The sequence below is a fragment of the Varanus komodoensis genome, unplaced genomic scaffold (genome assembly GCF_004798865.1).
Source record: "Varanus komodoensis strain SLA01 unplaced genomic scaffold, ASM479886v1 scaffold59_1, whole genome shotgun sequence".
Lineage (NCBI taxonomy): Eukaryota > Metazoa > Chordata > Lepidosauria > Squamata > Varanidae > Varanus > Varanus komodoensis.
The window spans coordinates 271,626-289,657 of NW_025336221.1; the positions used below are offsets into that span (position 1 = coordinate 271,626).

General features: G+C 43.5%; 1 protein-coding gene and 1 long non-coding RNA gene across 6 annotated transcripts in view; both read right to left on the reverse strand.

The window, feature by feature from the left end:
* PECAM1 (platelet and endothelial cell adhesion molecule 1) overlaps positions 1 to 15,116 on the reverse strand; it is a 45,787-nt gene extending 30,671 nt beyond the window's left edge. For 2 of the 5 annotated variants that reach the window (XM_044449465.1, XM_044449463.1), the window contains exons 1-6: positions 14,776 to 15,113; positions 14,643 to 14,669; positions 7,991 to 8,284; positions 5,425 to 5,730; positions 3,870 to 4,139; positions 614 to 862 (exon numbers count right to left, since the gene is read on the reverse strand). In XM_044449465.1, the coding sequence (XP_044305400.1) occupies positions 614 to 862; positions 3,870 to 4,139; positions 5,425 to 5,730; positions 7,991 to 8,284; positions 14,643 to 14,669; positions 14,776 to 14,809 (1,180 nt within the window). In that variant the 5' untranslated portion in view covers positions 14,810 to 15,113. Of the gene's footprint in view, positions 1 to 613; positions 863 to 3,869; positions 4,140 to 5,424; positions 5,731 to 7,990; positions 8,285 to 14,642; positions 14,670 to 14,775 lie in introns of all 5 variants that reach the window. The other 3 variants (XM_044449466.1, XM_044449464.1, XM_044449462.1) reach the window with 2 other exon arrangements.
* Positions 15,117 to 17,746: 2,630 nt separating this feature from the next.
* Positions 17,747 to 18,032, reverse strand: part of LOC123033130 — a 29,002-nt gene continuing 28,716 nt past the window's right edge. The window contains exon 3 of the long non-coding RNA XR_006416576.1: positions 17,747 to 17,776. This is a non-coding gene — a long non-coding RNA (uncharacterized LOC123033130). The remainder of the gene's footprint in view (positions 17,777 to 18,032) is intronic.

Here is an 18,032-nt window from a genome sequence, read left to right on the forward strand (position 1 = left end):
ACGGAGCAACGGGCACTCACCCCGTTGTGCAGACTTGAACCGGCGACCTTTCAATCTACCAGCCCAGCAACACAATGGTTTAAACCACTGCGCCACCAGTAGTCCCGCAAGTATCCCTGCAGGTATCCATAGCCAGGTGCAATAGCTAGTCCTGGGGGTCCCAAAACTATGTTGTCATAGTTATGCCCTTGTGCTTCTATTCACAGGGTGTAGTCCTGCTCACTACCATCTTCTGGAGAGCACCAAGGACTCACCTCCTCAAGTATTATTTTCTTTTTATGTAGCTCCAGCCACTGGGGCCCCTCTGGACAAGACACACACCGGTTTATCTGCTGTGGCTTAACAGCCACCTAGGTACTTACGTGCCTCCAGCCACTCCCCTCCTGCACACACATTCCACTCAGCCCCAAGGAAGTCCCCAAGAGGATGCAACATGCCACTCCAGCACCCTCACGGCTGGTGTTGTAAAACCCTTCTAGCCAAGTGTACTTTCGCACACTGAAGAGCTTCCAAGAACCATGAGCAACGTGACATCTGACATATGGGAAATCTACATTTTGCCGACACTTTTTCAAATAAAACAAGAGACCATGTTATCTCTCAGTCAACTTACCATAAACATATACCTGGATGGGTTCACTTTTCTTGGTAATCCCTTTTACCTTGGCCTTACAAATGTAGCTTCCACTGTCTCCTACATGGGCTGTTGTGTTATAGACACTGGAATTTACCAACACTTTGTTGTCCTGTAGGAGGGAGAAATGTATTTGCTCTGGCCCATCGGCTTGACACTGAATTTTCAACAGGCTGTTTTCATCCAAGTGTCTTTTCTGAAGAATCAGTTTTGGTTTAGAAAACAGTTCTGTAAAATATATGAAGGAAACATAAACTGACAGTCTTTCAACAAGAATTGTGCACTGCTACCCAGGAATGGTAGGAAGTTCAATAAACATTCACATGAATTAAGTATTTCTGTTGTAGGAATATCACATTTTCCCATCATTCAAGAATCAGCAGTTTTGATACAAGAACAATTCTGTTCCCATTTCATGTGTCCAGTAGTGTGGCCTGTGTGGAATATAACTCAACAAGGCTCTTGCACTCTTAATTAGATAGTGCCTGTGACATCAGTGGTGCTCCAGTGACGGAGCCTCTGTGAGGACATTTTTTACATTATATGGATACAAACTTCGCTATTTTTCTACCTGTATTATATGACTTTAAGGCTGCAATCCTATGAACACTTAGAGGGCAATCCTATGGTCCCTGTGGAGCATCCCATATAGCAAATACAGTTACAGTCTTGAAAGTGGCAATGCAGCAAGGAATCTTTCACACACACATGCATGTGTGTGCGTGCACACCCCTCAGCTACTGTGGAAAGCCCCAGTTCGGCTTCTCTTACAAAGAAACAAGAGTTGGGCAGGGCAGATGAAAAGGGTTCCAGTGGACCAACAAGGGGACAGAATCAGGGCTTCAAATCCTCAAAATCCAGGAGCCTTTCCATCTTCTAGCCCCACTGCCAAGTGACTGGGTGAGCTGGGTGGCCTGCAAGGCCCTGTCTAACTGTAAATAGCAAAATGGAAGGCTGTAAAAGCTGCCAAAGTGTGGACCGACAGATGCCTCTGAGATCCAGGCCTTTGTCTGCCCAGCACGAGTTGCTGCGGATTGTGCTGCTAACTGGGCATAATTCCCATGGGACCTAGGGGGAGCTTTTAGATGGATTACCCCATGAGCAATGAATGAGGGCAATTTTAGTCGGCAGGGCTGCTCGTTTATTCCGGTACCTTTACTCATTTGGGCGCTGGTGTGTTTCTGGAATAAGGACGGAGCAGGAAAGGGTTAATGATGGCTCAGTCTTGCCATGCCCCACAATAAGTGGCAGCTTCCGTATTTGTATTGTATTTTAATTTTGCTATGTTTCATGGCTTGTTTGCTATTGTAATTTATTTTTCTCTGTATTTTATATATATTTATATTGCACTGTGAGTGGCCCAGAGAGCCTTCAGCTACAGGGTAGCATACAAATGTGACAGATAGATAGATAGATAGATAGATAGATAGATAGATAGATAGATAGATTCCGTTTCTGGGAGTCCCAGCCTGGCTGCAGTTCGAGAGGCCTGGGCAAAGTGGCCACAGTAATCCTCCGGCGATGCCGGTGCAGGCCCTGCACACGAGCTGAGAGGTGATGTGGCACTGCAGCAGCGTGATGGTACCGCAGTCATGGCAGCAGAGACACTTAGGGGGATGCCTGATGTCTGTGGCAAGCAAGCTGCTCTAGCCCCCCCCCCCCACCATGCATCCATCGTCCAGGTGGGCCCCCCAAAGGTTTGCTTAAAACCCTCTCCTGGCACTGAGGAAAGGATTGGTAGCCAAAGGAGGTGGGCCACCCTTATGTTGACGGGGCTCCTCAGCCATTGCAGCTTTTATTCTTTGCTTTACAGGAGCTATCCATGGTGTTCGGCTCTGCCCCCAGAATAGCTTCAGCAGCCTGCCCTGAGGTTAGTTTTAGCAAGCAACAGCAGCAGCACTGAGCAGTGCATCAGGAGTTGCAGAGATCTGTTAAGCCAGCATGTTACTCCCCCCACCCCTGGCCCGCCAGCGCCTCTGATGTATCCCCACTCCAGAGGAAGCTAGCCAGCCCTACAAATCAGCCATGCAGCTCAGATGTTCAGAGGTGAAAGGACCCTATGAAATGAGGCCATTGTAATTATCATACATAGGAATAGCAAACTGTCAGTCCTTGTGTAGTTACAACAGCATCATCTCTGCATAAGAAGGAGGTGTCTGTGGGCTTGAGTGAAGCCAAGCGTCAAAGAAATACACAAAAACAATCACAGCTGTAGGGGAAAATGCCAGTGGGGAACAAAATCCACTGAGGACTTAGCATGTTCACTAGAAACACAATATAAGTTAACTGGGGAGGGTTGGGGGTAGCAACAGAAATGGAAAACAGAACAGAGAAATGGAATAGAGCTGCTTCACTCCACACTACAACATCTTGCTACAGACCACGCAGGAGCATAATATATTAAAGAGTTATGCCTAAATGGTGGGTCCTGCTCAGGTGTCTACACAGAACCACCTACAGTTCTCGGCTCCTTTCACATACATCAGATAGGCTCCAGATCAGTGCAATACAGTATTTGTGTAGGGTAGGTCCTTTCCAGATGTGCCATGTTCTCAGGGCCTTGCCAATACTGAAGGTAGCCAGCCGTACTCTCATCTTGCTCAACAGCAAGGAACTAGACTCTGAAAAGTAATAGGTACTGCTCTGTTTAGCAGGCGAAGAGGGAAGAGCAGGTATATCACGTCAATGGTTTTCCTAAATGAGGCTGTTAATCTGCTGCTCTGTTTCCAGTTCCATCAGAGAACTGAGATCTGACTGTACCAGGAGCATTTCCTTTCCTGCTTTTTTGCTACAGCATTGTGGTTTAACAGTATAGCACAAATGCACAAGTAAAGGAGGTGTTTTCTTTCTGCTATAAGAAATAACGCCTCATTTCCTTGCTCTAAAAGACTCACCGGAATGGAAGGGCCATGACATCTACTAAAGGACCCATAAACAACCATAAACAGAGAATGGCACGGGGCCCTACTCCCATATGATGCTCCTTTGCTCTCAAATCTCCCAAATCCAAAGCAGCTGATCATATACAGGTGATTCACTTGTTACAGAGGCACTCTGAGCAGAACTGTCACCTGATGCTCCAGACTTCCAGATGACAGGTTTTAATTCGTCAAAAACTGCACACTGTAAGCCCATTCTTAGTACAACAACAACAGCAACCACATCAACAAATAAGTAAAAATAAAGAGGCAAATGTCAGCTGTCTGAGCACAAATGAAGCTGAGAAAAGTCTTACCAGATATGTTAACATTTACTGTGCCAGTTTTGGACACGCTCGAAAGTTCAGCTTTGCAAATATATTCACCATGGTCCTCTTTGGTGACTACCTTGCAGTATTTCACAGTCTCTCTGCCCTTTGTGCTGTTAAGAATTGTTCGGTCCTTCTGGATGATTATTTCAATTTGATCTGGGCGGAGCAGGACAGTTTTGCATTCAACACACATTTGATCTCCTTCTGTAATGTTCTGTGGTGGCTGGATATTTATTTCAGGTTTGGAAAATGGTTCTGCAAGAAGGGGAAATCACACATAAGTAAATAATGTATAGAAGGGTATTCTGGGACTTACATTAGGTATTTGAACAGTCATTTCTACTAAAAACACTTCTACAAATCCAGGAGGAATTTTTGAACATATTTACTTGATTTAAAATATGATTTCGAAAAGGAAACACACCAGAAGGGAATAGGAAGAGATAAGAATAAAAGAAGAGCCATGCTGGATCAGACGGATCTAGTCCAGCATTCTGTTCAGACAGCAGCCAACCAGCTGAAACCCACAAGCAAGACGCGAATACAACAGTACCTGCCTGCCCATACCCAGCAACTTGTGTACCTAGGTGTACTGCCCCTGATACAGGAGCTAGGACAGAGTCATGAGGGCTGGTGGCCTTTGAGAGACTTCTCCTACATGGAGTTCCCTCTCCTTTTCAAGCCATCCAAAGTGGTGACCATCAAAATGTCCGGTGGCAGTGAATGCCATAGTTTAACTATGTGCTGTGTGATAAAGTACTTCTTTTTATCTCAGCAAAATCTCCCATCACAAAATGGGATGACGTATGAGATGGGGGCTTGTGAACCCAACCTGTGACTCAACCCAAATTCATTGACATTCGGATAGTCAATGAAGTCCTGGGTGAACAGCATCCCATCAGCAATCCTGCTCTGAGGTGTGCCTTCCATTAAATACCTGGAGCCCCACACATACGTACAGAGGGCTCCATCCATATGACCCACACCATAGCTGCATTCCTGATTATCTGGGCAAGAGCTCTCCCATCTTACAGCTGCAAGCTTAGGGGCCCCATGAAGGGGTTCTAATAAGCTTCAGCTTCTTCTCTGTACATGTTTACAAAGCACACAGAAGAGCTTCATGTTATTGCCTGTCTAAGTTTAGAAGATACCCACTAAATGCCACTGCTGTTAGGCTTAGAAAGAAGAAAGAAAGCTAAGAAGCTGTAATGTATAAATACTGCAGGTGCAACCCAACATACACGAGTGAACTTCCACCTGAGCAATGGGAATTTTCCTCCCGCTGCTCCCCATCTCTCTCAAGCCTGCATTGGAGAGTCCCTCAGCCCACTGTGGCAGACTGGGAGGGCTGCAGGAGGAAGAGAAATTTGATCTGGGACATGCAGTGTCCCCTGGCAGAAGGACATTATTGGGTACAATAATGGTTAACAAAGTAGAAAATAATGACGTGTTAGGAGGACAAAAGATGTCACCGACATAAGAATCAATAACCCTAACAAATAATTAAAGAGTGACGAGAAGAAGGTAAAAAATAACTTACCATGAACAGTAACCATTGTTTTGTTACTGGGGTTTGATCTCTCATTCCCTGACACTGTGAGAATTTGAACAACACATTCAAAATACAAAATTCTGTCGCCTACATCAATTAGGAATTCAATCTCTGCAAAGTTTTTATTCTCTGGTCCTCTTATCTTCTCCTTTGTTTGCATATGTTGAGACTGTGGGATTTTATAAAATATGAAATGAAATGGTGGGGTTTCTTCTGGCACTTCACAGCGTAAAAATACTTTTTCACCTTCCTGCACTTCTGTTTTCTGGACAGTCAGTTTTGGCTGTCTTATTCCTTTTGAAAAAAAACAAAAACAAAACAAGCACAAGATATTAATCAGAATGTGCTCTTCTGCAAAACAAACTAGACATTAATTTAACTTCCTGTAATGAGATTCCCTCTGTTGTTTTCTTTTTAGAAAGTAGATGTGGGGAGCTAGATACAGAACCTTCCTTATGACATTTTTGCACCAAAGATTGTTTCTCTTGTAGATGCTTTTTGCCGTTAAAGTGTTATTTGCAGCAAACTGCAGTTTTGGTGACAAGCAACAGCTAATGAGTGGATGGATTGGTAGGAAAGTGGAAAGTGGGGGCGGGAGGGCTGAGAAAATCCTTCTGTACCTCTTGCCCAGTGTGGACTGGAGGTTTGGGGCATGGCTGTTACTCTAAAGGGAACAAGTATGGAGAAAGCTAGGGATTTGCCCACATGACCTTTCAAGCCTTGCTTTCCCCGATTATAACCATAAGCCCAGGAAAATCCAGTAATCCAGTAATCCACTGGACACATTTATATCTCGCTTTTCATTGCTAATTTTAATATAACTGAAATTGTTATAGAGGTATTTCAATAGAATTTGAGCATGACAAAGAGGAGGGGGTTCCAACACAACCCTCAAGGCCAGGCTGAGGGAATCGCTGAACCACTTTTGCTCCTGGTATACGCATATAGGCTAGCACAGGGAACGGACATGTCCCCCTACCAAAAATGGCCGGGGTGTGTGTGAAATTCTACCCCACCAACAAAGGCAACAGAGTCCTTGCCCTCTCTTCAGCCAATTTTTGGCAGGAGGGCCTTTTCTCATCCGATGCAATTGTTCTATGGGGATAGGGTGAGGAGAGATAAAGAGAAAAAGACAGATAGTCAGACAGAAGAAATTAATGCTGGAAGTCCGGAGACCTCTGACATAGATGGAGGGAGGAAAGGCCCTTCATAGAACAAGTCACCTAGAAGTATGTCAGAACCCACCTTTCCAAGCTGAAAACATTATTTCTAGTTTGGCCCTAGCTAACCATGCTAACTATTCATCTTTTAAAGGGAAGAGATAATCCAGTTAGCAATTACCAGAGCAGAAATAACTGAAGGCAGGCTCTCTCTGCCTAGATAGAGGCATAGCTGGGCCACCAGCTGAAGCTAGTAGAAGGCACTCCAAGCCACCAAGGCCAGCTGGGCCTCAAGTGAGAAAGTTGGATTAAGGAGCATGCCTAAGTGAGGAACCTGCTCCTTCAGGAGGAGTGCAACCTTGCCCAGAACAGGTTGAACACCCCCTTCCCCTGCCCCATCCAATCAAAAGAACTGTCCACCAAAAGTGTCTGGTCCAAGAATGGATCCCCAGGAAACAAGAGCCCAGACTCTGTGCAGATTTGGCCATGCCATTTATTGATGTGAGCCGCCCCGAGGCTTCGGCGAATGGGCCGGCATAGAAGCTTCCTAAATAAATAAAGAAAGAAGAAACAAGCAGGAAAGTGAAGCTTTTAATTTACTGTACTGAGGGGCAGGGAGGGAAAGTATGTGCAAGCCAAAAGCTCAGCAGGGTTTATAGGAAATGGGGCCTTTTTGTGGTGGTGACACTGCCTCAGTTATGAAACAATCGCCACAGAGATATTCAGTGGTATGCTTATGACTGAGTTTTAGGTCAAAAACATTTTTCCCACCCAGCCTTTAAACAGGTTATAGGCTGTTAATCAACTGTATCTATTTCCAGTATCACTGGAGAACTGAGATCTGACCACTATACAAGAAGCATTTCCTTTCCTGCTTTTCTGCTACATAACCTCTAGGCGACACTGTGGAATAGGAAAACAATGCAAATACACAAAAGGAAAGAGTGCTTTTTGTGTGAAATGCTGTATTTTCTCTGCCATAAAAAAGTCACCAAAGGTGCAGCTAGATACATGATGTCATCTAAAGAACCTGTAAACAACTGTGGGTGGGGGTTGACAAGGACACAATATTTGCCTCATATAGAAAATCCTAATCAAATTATACTGGATAGCAGATATGAAAGGACAGAAGAACAGAAATAAAGCTGGAGCTCATTGGAATAAAATATAAAACCAAGAAAATGATTATGAAGTTTAAGAAGGATATAGTGAAGAGTACAGGATCAGCAAAGAGTCAAATTCTAACACCAATGGAGACTGAAAAGCTAAGAGAAAAAAGAATAGTTATAAGCATACCATTACATAAAGGCACAGGGAGAATATAGTGGTTTTTTATATCTATAAACATTTGCATTATTTTAGTCATATTCTCTAGGGGATGGAGAAATCCCTACCTTTTACTTTAATAGTCAAAGGTTGGCTGGATTTTGTTTTCCCCTCAACATTCAGTGTACACTCATAATTTCCTGAATCAGAAAATCTAGCCCTGTGAATGATATATTCTATCTGGTTTCGCTCTGATGTTTTATTGAACAGAAATTTGTCATTCCTGGAAAATGAAAATGTATAATTCAGCTGGAAATGTTCGCTCTTGCTGATGTCCACAGTACAGTACAAGGTGACTGGCTTTCCATTCTCCACTTGTTCAGATGGATCAGCACGGAGTATAATGTTATTGATGGTGAACACTGGAAAGGAGGAAAAATGTGGGTCAGATGTTTTGTAATACTCCAGCAATAATCCAGTGACAGAAGTAGCTAGGTGAGGTTCATGGCTAGCTTCTGTGGAATTCATGTCACCACTACTTGGGTATCAGCCATTTAAAGAAATCTGAGTTGGTTAAGCAATATATTTTACTTGAAAACTCTCAAACAACTGATTAAATCTGCATAAATTTGCATCTGAAAGACCCACATGACTAAAGCAAAGGTCATACTTTCTTTGATTACAGGTGATACATGCACATTTTGTATAAAGCAGCATCTTAGAAGAGTTATTCCCTCCTGTGAAAGAGAAGGAAGGAGCCTCTGAAAAAATTCCACCTGTCACCTGGATGAGTACTTCTATTAGAAAGAATTACAACTTGGGGGCAGGGGGAAAGCAGCTGGTTCAGTGTACCTTATTTATTGACCAAAATATTCATGCACTGCTAAGGGCACGATACTTTGCATACTGAAACAGAGAAAGAGCCTACAGTTCCCAGCACACCCTAGGCAGCCACTGTGTGTTTCTTGTACACATACACACCAGAACCTGCTTCTCCTGATGCTTCCAAACACTCACAGGTATTTAGAATCCTACCTCCCAAAGGAGGCTAGTCTAAATCAGTAAAACAATTTACTGGTTCGTATAAATGAAACATTTGCAAAAGTCAAATCAGCTAAATGAGTTGATCCTTGCCCCTGCTTTTCTGACAGAGGACACTGCTAGCAGCATCCTGCCACCTGCAGTAATTGTAGGGTAAATATTGTCCTCCTAGAAACTGGTTGCTGGATTGTTGGTCTGGTGGAAAGATGTTCTGGTTTCCTCATCCAGCTAAAGAGGCTACAACTTGCTCCCTGCAACTGCGGGCCGTCCAAAAGCCTCCCCCTGGTGCTTTGACTGAACAGGAGATATGACCTTGTCAGTGAGTAACTTTATGATTAGTGGAGACCTGCACTTTTCTCGTGGACTTAAAGGGATTACTTCTCACTTCTGCTGTGGATCTGGATCTTGGCTTGTTGCTGAGTTGCTTCAGAAAAAGTACAGAGCAAAGTAAGCAGCTACAATTCATGAGAAATGGAATATTCCTCCATGGCTGCACTAGCAGATAGGACTGTGGCTCTAAAGGGAGGCAGTAGCTTTTCTAAAATCAAGAGATTTCTGCCTTGCTTCCTTTCACTCTTTTGCTGGTTTCTTGACACCCATGTCAGTTTCTCCCATGCAAGGCTGTTTATTCAGGATTCAAAAGTAGCTATCTTGGGCCTGTTTTCTTGAGATACTAACCCATCTCTTCATAAAGAACTTTCTGTTGTGCATACAGCCATGGCCCTTTCCTCACCCACCTCTGTGCTTCTCAATCAAAAGGGAACAGTTGCTTGTCAGAACAAGCAAATGCTCATGGTCCTATAAGAGCCCTGATCATGACAGGAGTGGTTGGCTGTCTTTCAACTTCCCAATTCACCTCTGAAAGAGGTAAATAAATCTGAATTGAAAGGGGTTGCTTAGGGCCACCTTTGCCTGTACCCATCTCTCTGCACTTTGAGGTCGTCAATGAGACCAAAGCTTCCCCACCCCCACAATCATGAAAAAAGGCTCTTACACAGGCAAATTTGCCAATTTGGATGCTGATCCCCAAGGTCACGCTGTGGGACCCTACAGCCCCTTAGCCCTATCAAGGAGAAGGCCTTGTGCAGCTATTCCATCTTTATTTCCTTTACCGGTTTTCTGTGGGGAAAAAAAAACTCAGAAGAAGCAGTGGGAAAATATGGGAGGGTCATGAATGGAAGACAACATTATCTGGGCCCCGCAGAATTCCATGAACGAGGCAGGGCCTTGGCATGATAAAAGCCTCATTTAGAAGCACCCTTTGTCCCAACCCCATGTGTCCAGTCCTGCTAAACGGAAAGCAATTTCTGTGTGTGTGTGTGTCTTTCTGATTCCCTCTCTCCTCATTCAAACCACAACAACCTTTTTCTTCCTATCCCAAGAGCTAAAGGACTGTTCAAAGGCCATGTATGCAGATATGTGTGTGTGTGTCTGTGCGTGTGTGTGCATAGATGTAGAAACTTCCAGTCATCAGCTTCCATTGAGAAAGCATCACCTTCATCTCTATTAGCAAGCTATCAGCATAGCAATGGATGGTTTCCTGACAGACATAAGACTATTACCTTTTTTTTAATTCTATAGGTAATTTGGCAACAACACAGTTGAAAAAATGCTTTCAGTGTGTTGTTAAAGCAGGGACAGGCAACTTGTGGGCTCTCCAGATTTTAGGCCTACAAAGTTGCTTTGTCCACAGTGCCGCCTATTTCCCCAGCACAAGCAAGCTGTGGGAATGCTTCCAAGAGTTTGAGGTGGAATGTTTTCAGATTTAAGCCATTTTGACAACCAAATCAAGACTTTATACCAATTTGTGCAGTTTATACCAATTTTACTAACATGGTTGGTACATTAATCCATGGTTACTTTTGCTGTGAAATTGAATCTGTTCTTTAAAACAAATGTAGTAGAGCAGGTTGCCATGTCTATATTGTTATGTTGAGAAGATATTTGATGGTCTGGACCTGGAAACAACAAGCTACATGCAACAGAGTGAATAATCAGCTGAATCCAGCACTGACTTAAGCATATGAGGCCCTCCCCTCCCCTCCCCTCCCCTCCCCTGCTTTAGCCCTTCACTGGTACATGCTTATAGTCATCCAGAATGTAGACTCTTGCCTGGCCAATGTCCTGGTTAAGTATCTGTAGTTAAAGCATGGCTGTCTTCTGGATCTATCTGACATGACAACCTACTGTGAGTTCAACAACCCCTACAAGAAGCCAAGAAGCCTTAGTTGCACCAACCAAGCCACCATGTGCAAAGTGGTCTAGGTTCACACAACATGACAACCCACCTTGGCTAGTTATCCGCAATGGGTTCTCACATCATGTGATCCCTGTCCCTGTTAGCAGTCAAAACACTAGGATGTTTTTATTTTCAGCATAGGATGATAAAATGCAAAGGGACCAATTGCACTGATTGTAAACGGCATGTATTGCTTCTTAGGAGTAACTTTTTATCCTCCATTTTCTATTTTCACAACTAATATTATTATTGACATACATAAACTGCATTCATTTCACTGGGTCTCTTGGAATCTTAGTTCTATTCCATGTAGAACTAAGATTGGATATGGCTGTTTAATTTTTGTATTGCTGTCAACTTTTAAACAATAGATAAAGACGATGAACTTATTGTTGGTGGCTTATCTTGCACACACATAAAAAGCCATGTGTGCCAACTGTGGCCTTAACTATTTGAGGTCTACTAGAAGAATTCAAAGTGGTTCCAGCACTTTCCCACTCCTTGTGGAGAATGTTTCGCTCCCCCAGGACAACCCAAAGTGGGGGAAGCAACGGTAGACTGCCTGCATCACTTCTCCTCTTGCTGGATTCACAGGTACATGGTGGAGTTGGCTATAGTCAGTGCTTTTTTTGTAAAAAAAAAAAAAAAAGTGCCGTAACTCACGTCATGGGGTCACACTTTTAGACTAAAAAAGATTTTCAATTCACCAACTTTTTTTGAAATAAAGAACTTATTTACCTTTTGCACATAGCCAGTCACTCTACACACACGTAAACATAATGGTCGCCGCCGGCAGTAAGCACTCAGTGTGCAACCACATGACCGATCCCAAGCCGAGCAGTGTCCCAAGCCGAGCTGCACCCTCACAATCAGCACCGACACACAAGCAGCCTGCAGGCACTATGTTAATGATTTTTGCCGCCGACCTGCTGCACCCAACAGGGCGATTCACAATCACTTGGAAAAATCTGTCAAAAAGAGGTGCCGGAACACTGTTCCGGTGCATTCTATGGCAAAAAAAGCCCTGGCTATAGTGGATCGGTTTCCAGCTTGCTGCAACCTGCCAACCTGCCAACCTATGCCTGACATTCCCCCCACACTGGAGTTGCTTTGTGTCTTGTTCCTTCTGAACTTAGTATGGAGGAGGAGTAGAGGCAGAGCCGCCTCAGGCAAGATGTCTCAGTGGGCCCCCTCCTCAATGCCTCTGTTTGTTCATTGCTGTCACCAGTGACTGCGGCTGCTTTTCCTGCTCTTTCTCATCACTGGTCCCACTGGCTTGCTGGACAGGCGAGAGAGTCCGGGAGCAAGTGGCCGTGGCATCTGCTGAGCCTCCTTCTCGCCACTGTCTCCTGGGCCAGAGTGAGAGGCCGGTGAAGAAGCAGGTTGCAGCAGTGAAGAGAAGCAACTCTGGGATCCTCTTGACAGCAGGCTCCTGCTGGGGTAGGGGCTATCAGGAAGTATCCAGTTAAGCCTATATTGGCCACTGGCCCTGAGTAGAGATTTGGTGAAAACAGCTGACTGCTGGTTGATGGGACTGAAAGAGGACACTGCTTGGTAGCCCAGTGAGATCTTGGGGTGGAGAAACAGAATAAGGGAGCAGCCGAGAGATGGGATGCAGACCTTGTTAGTCTGCAGTGAGAGAAAGAAAACAACATGCGTGCTGTGAGGGGTAGCAATGGAAAGAGAGAGTGTCAGAAGAGAGAACCTGCTTGTCCTCATTAATTTCATCCTTCACTTCAGCTCATCCCTTGCTAACAAACTTACACACCCCTGCCCCTAAAGCTGCTTCTCTCCAGCATCCACAGTTGCAAACCTCACAGCAGTTAAATAAAGAGGAAATGGCTTAAATTTCATAGCAGAGCAGTAAAACTGAGGGAGAAATTAGTACTATAAATAAATAAATAAATAAATTTCTTGCAGCGGTTATTCATTTTCATGCACTTGCCCAGGACCGAGGGTGGGGGGAATTATGAATATGTTTGGGGTCACTCTCTAGTGTTCTTCCTTCAGGACTGCTTTGAAACAAACCATCTTTGAACTGAGAATGGCTGTGAGAGCACTGGAGATTTTGCAAGAAGCAGCAGTGAGTTTCCCTCTTCTTGACAGCTAGTTCCTGGCAATACATGATGGAGTTTTGTTTGGATGCGACAAAAATCCAACCTGAGAACAATACATGATGAAGTTTTGTTTGGATGCAACAAAAATCCACCCTGAGAACAACAACCCTACTAGAAGCCATGGGTTGTCAGGGTGGATTGTTCTCATAAATCTACCCATGACAGGATGTTCACTCTTAGCCACATTAACCCACTGTGTGGAGATTCACAGTAACATCCACGCGTGGCCTAGTGTGGCGTGTGAACCCAGTCCACATTTTTCTGCAGTGAACAAAGCAATATGCCCCCACTTCCCGAGCATATTGAAATGAAGACGTAGTGTTTTACCTGCCAGCCTCACCTAATCTGATATGATCCGTGATAACACCGTTATAATTGATGGATTGTCCAGGCTAGAAAGCCTGTTTGCAACAACTCGTACTGCTTTCCTGCAAAGCTAAGCCAACGCACCCTGTTGACATACTTCTTTCTCAGCCCATTGAAAGACACTAACTGCAATGCAGAAGTTCCACGAAGAGGACCCCCAGCTGGTTTTCAATGAACAGCTAAGTGCACAGGAAAGGGTGGGGGGTCAGAGCATTCCCTTTTTCCCAAGTGTTAAGAACAGTGGTGGAGGGGTCCAGCTCACACTGGAGCCACATGCAGGGAGGGTAGCTTATGCTTTTGCTGCCCACCATTTCACCTGACTGAAATCATACTTGTGAAACAAAAGACAAACAGGTATCCTTATGATACCTGTTTCTTTGCTCTGCTCAGGAAACGGCACCCTGAGGAAGGAAGGTTACGGGTGATCTTAAGCTGGAAGATGGTGGAAGAAAGCGTTAGAGCACCTCTCTTCCAGCACTGCTGTCCCAGACAAAATAGGGCTCTCCAGTGCCAGTGACTACTGACACTTTTGCAAAAAAGAAAAGTGAAAGACTTGGACTTATAAAGTCCAAACATGACACGATCCATGTTTAGATCGAAAAAGATCCGATAGGAAGTTCGGGGGATGTGAAATGTTTTTTTCTGTGGAAACACATAGGATTGAGCCAGTAGTCCACTTTAGCCATTACTGCAAGCAAAGAAACCCAAGCAGAATACAACCAAGAGCTTTAGTTTTATGGATTATGATTCAGGATAATTACCCTGAGTATTTGCATTACAATAGGAAATCAACATTGATATCAACAGGTATTATGTAATCTTATACTAGGAGGGAAGAGAGAAACATGTATTATCCTATGTATCCTGTTCAAAAGTTATAGAACTTGTGATATGTAGCATTTTACCTTGACCACATTCTTCTCTTTGTTACATGCATGAAATTTCCCTAGTCTACCCCAATAACCCTGAAAGTCTTCATTCTGGGAAAATGTGCATTTTCAGATTTTGCAAACTCACCATTATCTTGGGCTTTCAGCTTGCAACCTGAAAAAAGTAAACAAACAAACAAGGGGGAACATCATTAAATAAATCAATATAAGAAGAACAATTTATTTTTATTTTTAACAGAAATATTTGGTTTGAAACTTACACTGTAAAAGGATCAACAGCAACACACAATACATCCCGTCCTCGGAAAGCGGATGTAAAATTCCGGAATAAAGAAATGTTCATTTGTCCCAGTAGTTTCCTCCTCAAAGGACTTTCTACCACAAAGTGCTTTCAGTTCTTCTTCTCAGAGTGCACAATCCAGCAGTGCAGCTTCAACACCGAAGATAGAGCACATGAGTGTTTTTACAGGACCCGAGCACCACACACGGACTGATATTGGTCAAATAATCATTCCCATTACTGGAAACTGGAAGTGGCAAACAATGAGGATCTATCTACTGCACACAGGCAGATTACTGCTCAGGAAGTGACTGGCCTTTTCCTGAGGGAGTCAGTGAACGCATTTGCTTTGTTCAGTTTCTTAAGGTACATTGAAAACAAGAAGTACCAATGACATTTTTCCGGTGACTCTGTTCAGTATTTTAAAGTCACTCTTCAAATGTTTAATGTACAAAAGAACAATACACTGCAATACATTTTAATTCATTGCAAGAACACACTGCTAGAGCTCAGATGTGGGTGGCTTTCTTGTGATCAGCTTGCACGAAACAGCGTGAAACTTTACACAGGCAATGATAGCTGAAGATGCTTGCCCAAGTGACGCTAAGCACACACTTTCCTCTATTTTTTTTTTTTAATTGATGATGCTTTGTGAGCACGCATGGGTCAAGGGTGGCCATTTTTACTTAAAATCCCTAGCAACGTATTATTTGAATTATATGGCGTGTATGTGTTCTCTTGCTCTTGCATTCAAAGATTATATTTAAGATAAATGTTCATTTTAGAAATTCTCATCCTGACTTTTTAGTGCCTGTTTGCATCACCTGAGGTGTTTTATAAGACTTTAAAATCACAGAGTGATAAAATACAGTGAACGTACAAGAGCAAATACCACAGATATAACATAGTCATTACATAAAACAAATGCTTAGCAATCAAAAGCCTGTTAAGCTAAAAAGTGTCTCTACTAAATATCACCAATTGTTACTACTCTTCCTCTCCCTCTTCCTCTTATTCACTCCTATTATTTTGTCAAAGAGAATCTCAGCTCTTGCACTCAGACAACTGCAAGAGTGTTATTTTTAAGGGCTCATCAGTCTACATTTAAGTACACATGATTTTAAAGATGAGACTTCATTTCTGCTTAAGTGTGCTTAGGATTGCCCCCTAAATGTGCTACACAGCATCTGAGCAGTCAACTACATGCAGAGAGTTAAGCATCTCTTGGGAAATGAGAGTGTTTAAACATGCTACCAGTTTCCTGGAGTATTTTCACAAAACTCTCCCAGTCATCTGTATGGGAGATGAAGCTTTCAGAGATGAAACTTGCAGCTGTCCACTCTCCATTGTCGCTGCAAGCTAATAAACCAGAGCACTGCCTGCTTGCCTAATGCAGAGCTTTAATTTCATGCTTCAGTTTAACCCTTTTAATCTAATTACTCTTTTAGTCCTACTTTTAACTCAATCACTTTGGGATCTGTGGACATATTTGGGATTTGGAGAAGGGCTGTTGACAGCACCACAAAATGGCTCCCATGGATGTGGGTAATCACATCATGACTGCCGTAGAGGCCTGGCTAGTTGCAAGCAGTGGAGAGAAATGGAAAGGCTACTGGCTGGTTGGGGGGCGGGGGAGAAACAGCAAGATAAAGTGGTGGGAAGAGAAAAAGCAAAGCTAGAGGGAAGCTCTGGGAAAGAGCGGCAAAGGAAGGAGTTGCTTCCTGGCCACTAGGATGCTGTGCATCCACAACCAAAAGAAGAGTTCATAGAGTTTCAAAAGCTTTATGCAAGTGAAACTCCAGTATCTTTGTTTAATTTAAAAATATTCCCAAACAACTAATTATTAAAGATAATATTTATGCCATGTACAATAGGAAAAGGAAATGAAAACAACTAGATGGATCACATCAGTAACAATGCGGTACTGGGCACAATTATTTTCAATCAGTGGGAAAAGTCAGAGTAAAAAGATGTGCCTTCAAATGACATAAAAAGAAAAGGAGAGCTCATAGGGTTTCAAAAACTTTTAAGCCAGTGAAACCCCATTATCTTTTGTTCATGAGCATTTCCCTCCACTTGCTTCCACACCCAGCATATAGCCTGGATCAGAGTGTGTTTGTTTTAGCTGAGGTAATTTTTTCCACAGGCTCTGCTAACAAGGGTACTCCCACTCTTCAGCTACTCCATGATCATTTGGGAACTCTAGGTGCAAAGTTTCAAGTCAGCCTCTTCAAATCCATAACATGGCCTCCAAAAATCAACCCGAATTTGAAGAAACAGAGATAGGCTACAAGAAATTAAAAGAAAATGATGGAACAGGCATAAGATAATGTAAAGAACGAAGAGAACTGTACCAGTTGTCCGAGGCAATAATGTTTGCACAGAAGTGATCATTTATGTTCTGTGTGTTCTGTACTAGGTTGGCAAGATTATTATTATAACATTTCTATGCCACCCCTTGCCGAAACCTCGGGGCGGCTTACACTTAAAACATTAGGAAAATTAGTCAGTATTTTAAATGATATCCAGCCTGATTCACTTATGCTTTCTTTTAATTCCCTAATGACACAGACCCCTTGGATGCACACTTTAACCTGATGAGGGGGGTTGAGAGTGTCTGAGAAGCTGAGAGCAATCCTGCCAGGAGGCCAGACTCATTTCACAGAGATGTACCTCCCTCTTCAGGATTAATGGTCACATCAGCAGAAGAGGAAGGATCCCTCTAATGGTGACGGGGGCAGATAAACTTCTTGAGGGCAGCTGCTGGGCAGCAGCGATAACTGAAGACAGCACTGTCCAAGGATTTTTCACAGACAACAGCAGTGATGCTCAGGCCAACTCCCGTTACTACTGCACAGAGAAAAGCAGCGAACCCACTTCTGAACCCTTTTACCTTGTAAACCCTATGGAACAATCCCAAATGAAACAAGAGACAGTGTCAGAAGATGGGACTCCCAGGTCAGAAAGCACTCAATGAGTTGCTGGGGGAGAGCAAAGGACAAGCACAAATAGCCCTGTCACCAATGATGCACCTAGATCAAAACCAAAAAGCGGCCTATTTGCTGGTATGTATAGAAGCGAAAGAAAATGCTGATGCTGCACAGTGCATGCAACTGGAACCTGTAAAAGAAGCCACAACCTCAAGTTTACAAGAGCTGAGCGGGGCTGCTGAGGAAAGGATATTCTGGAGGGCTTTCATCTGTAGGGTGTTCGCAAGCTGGGGATGACTTGATAGCA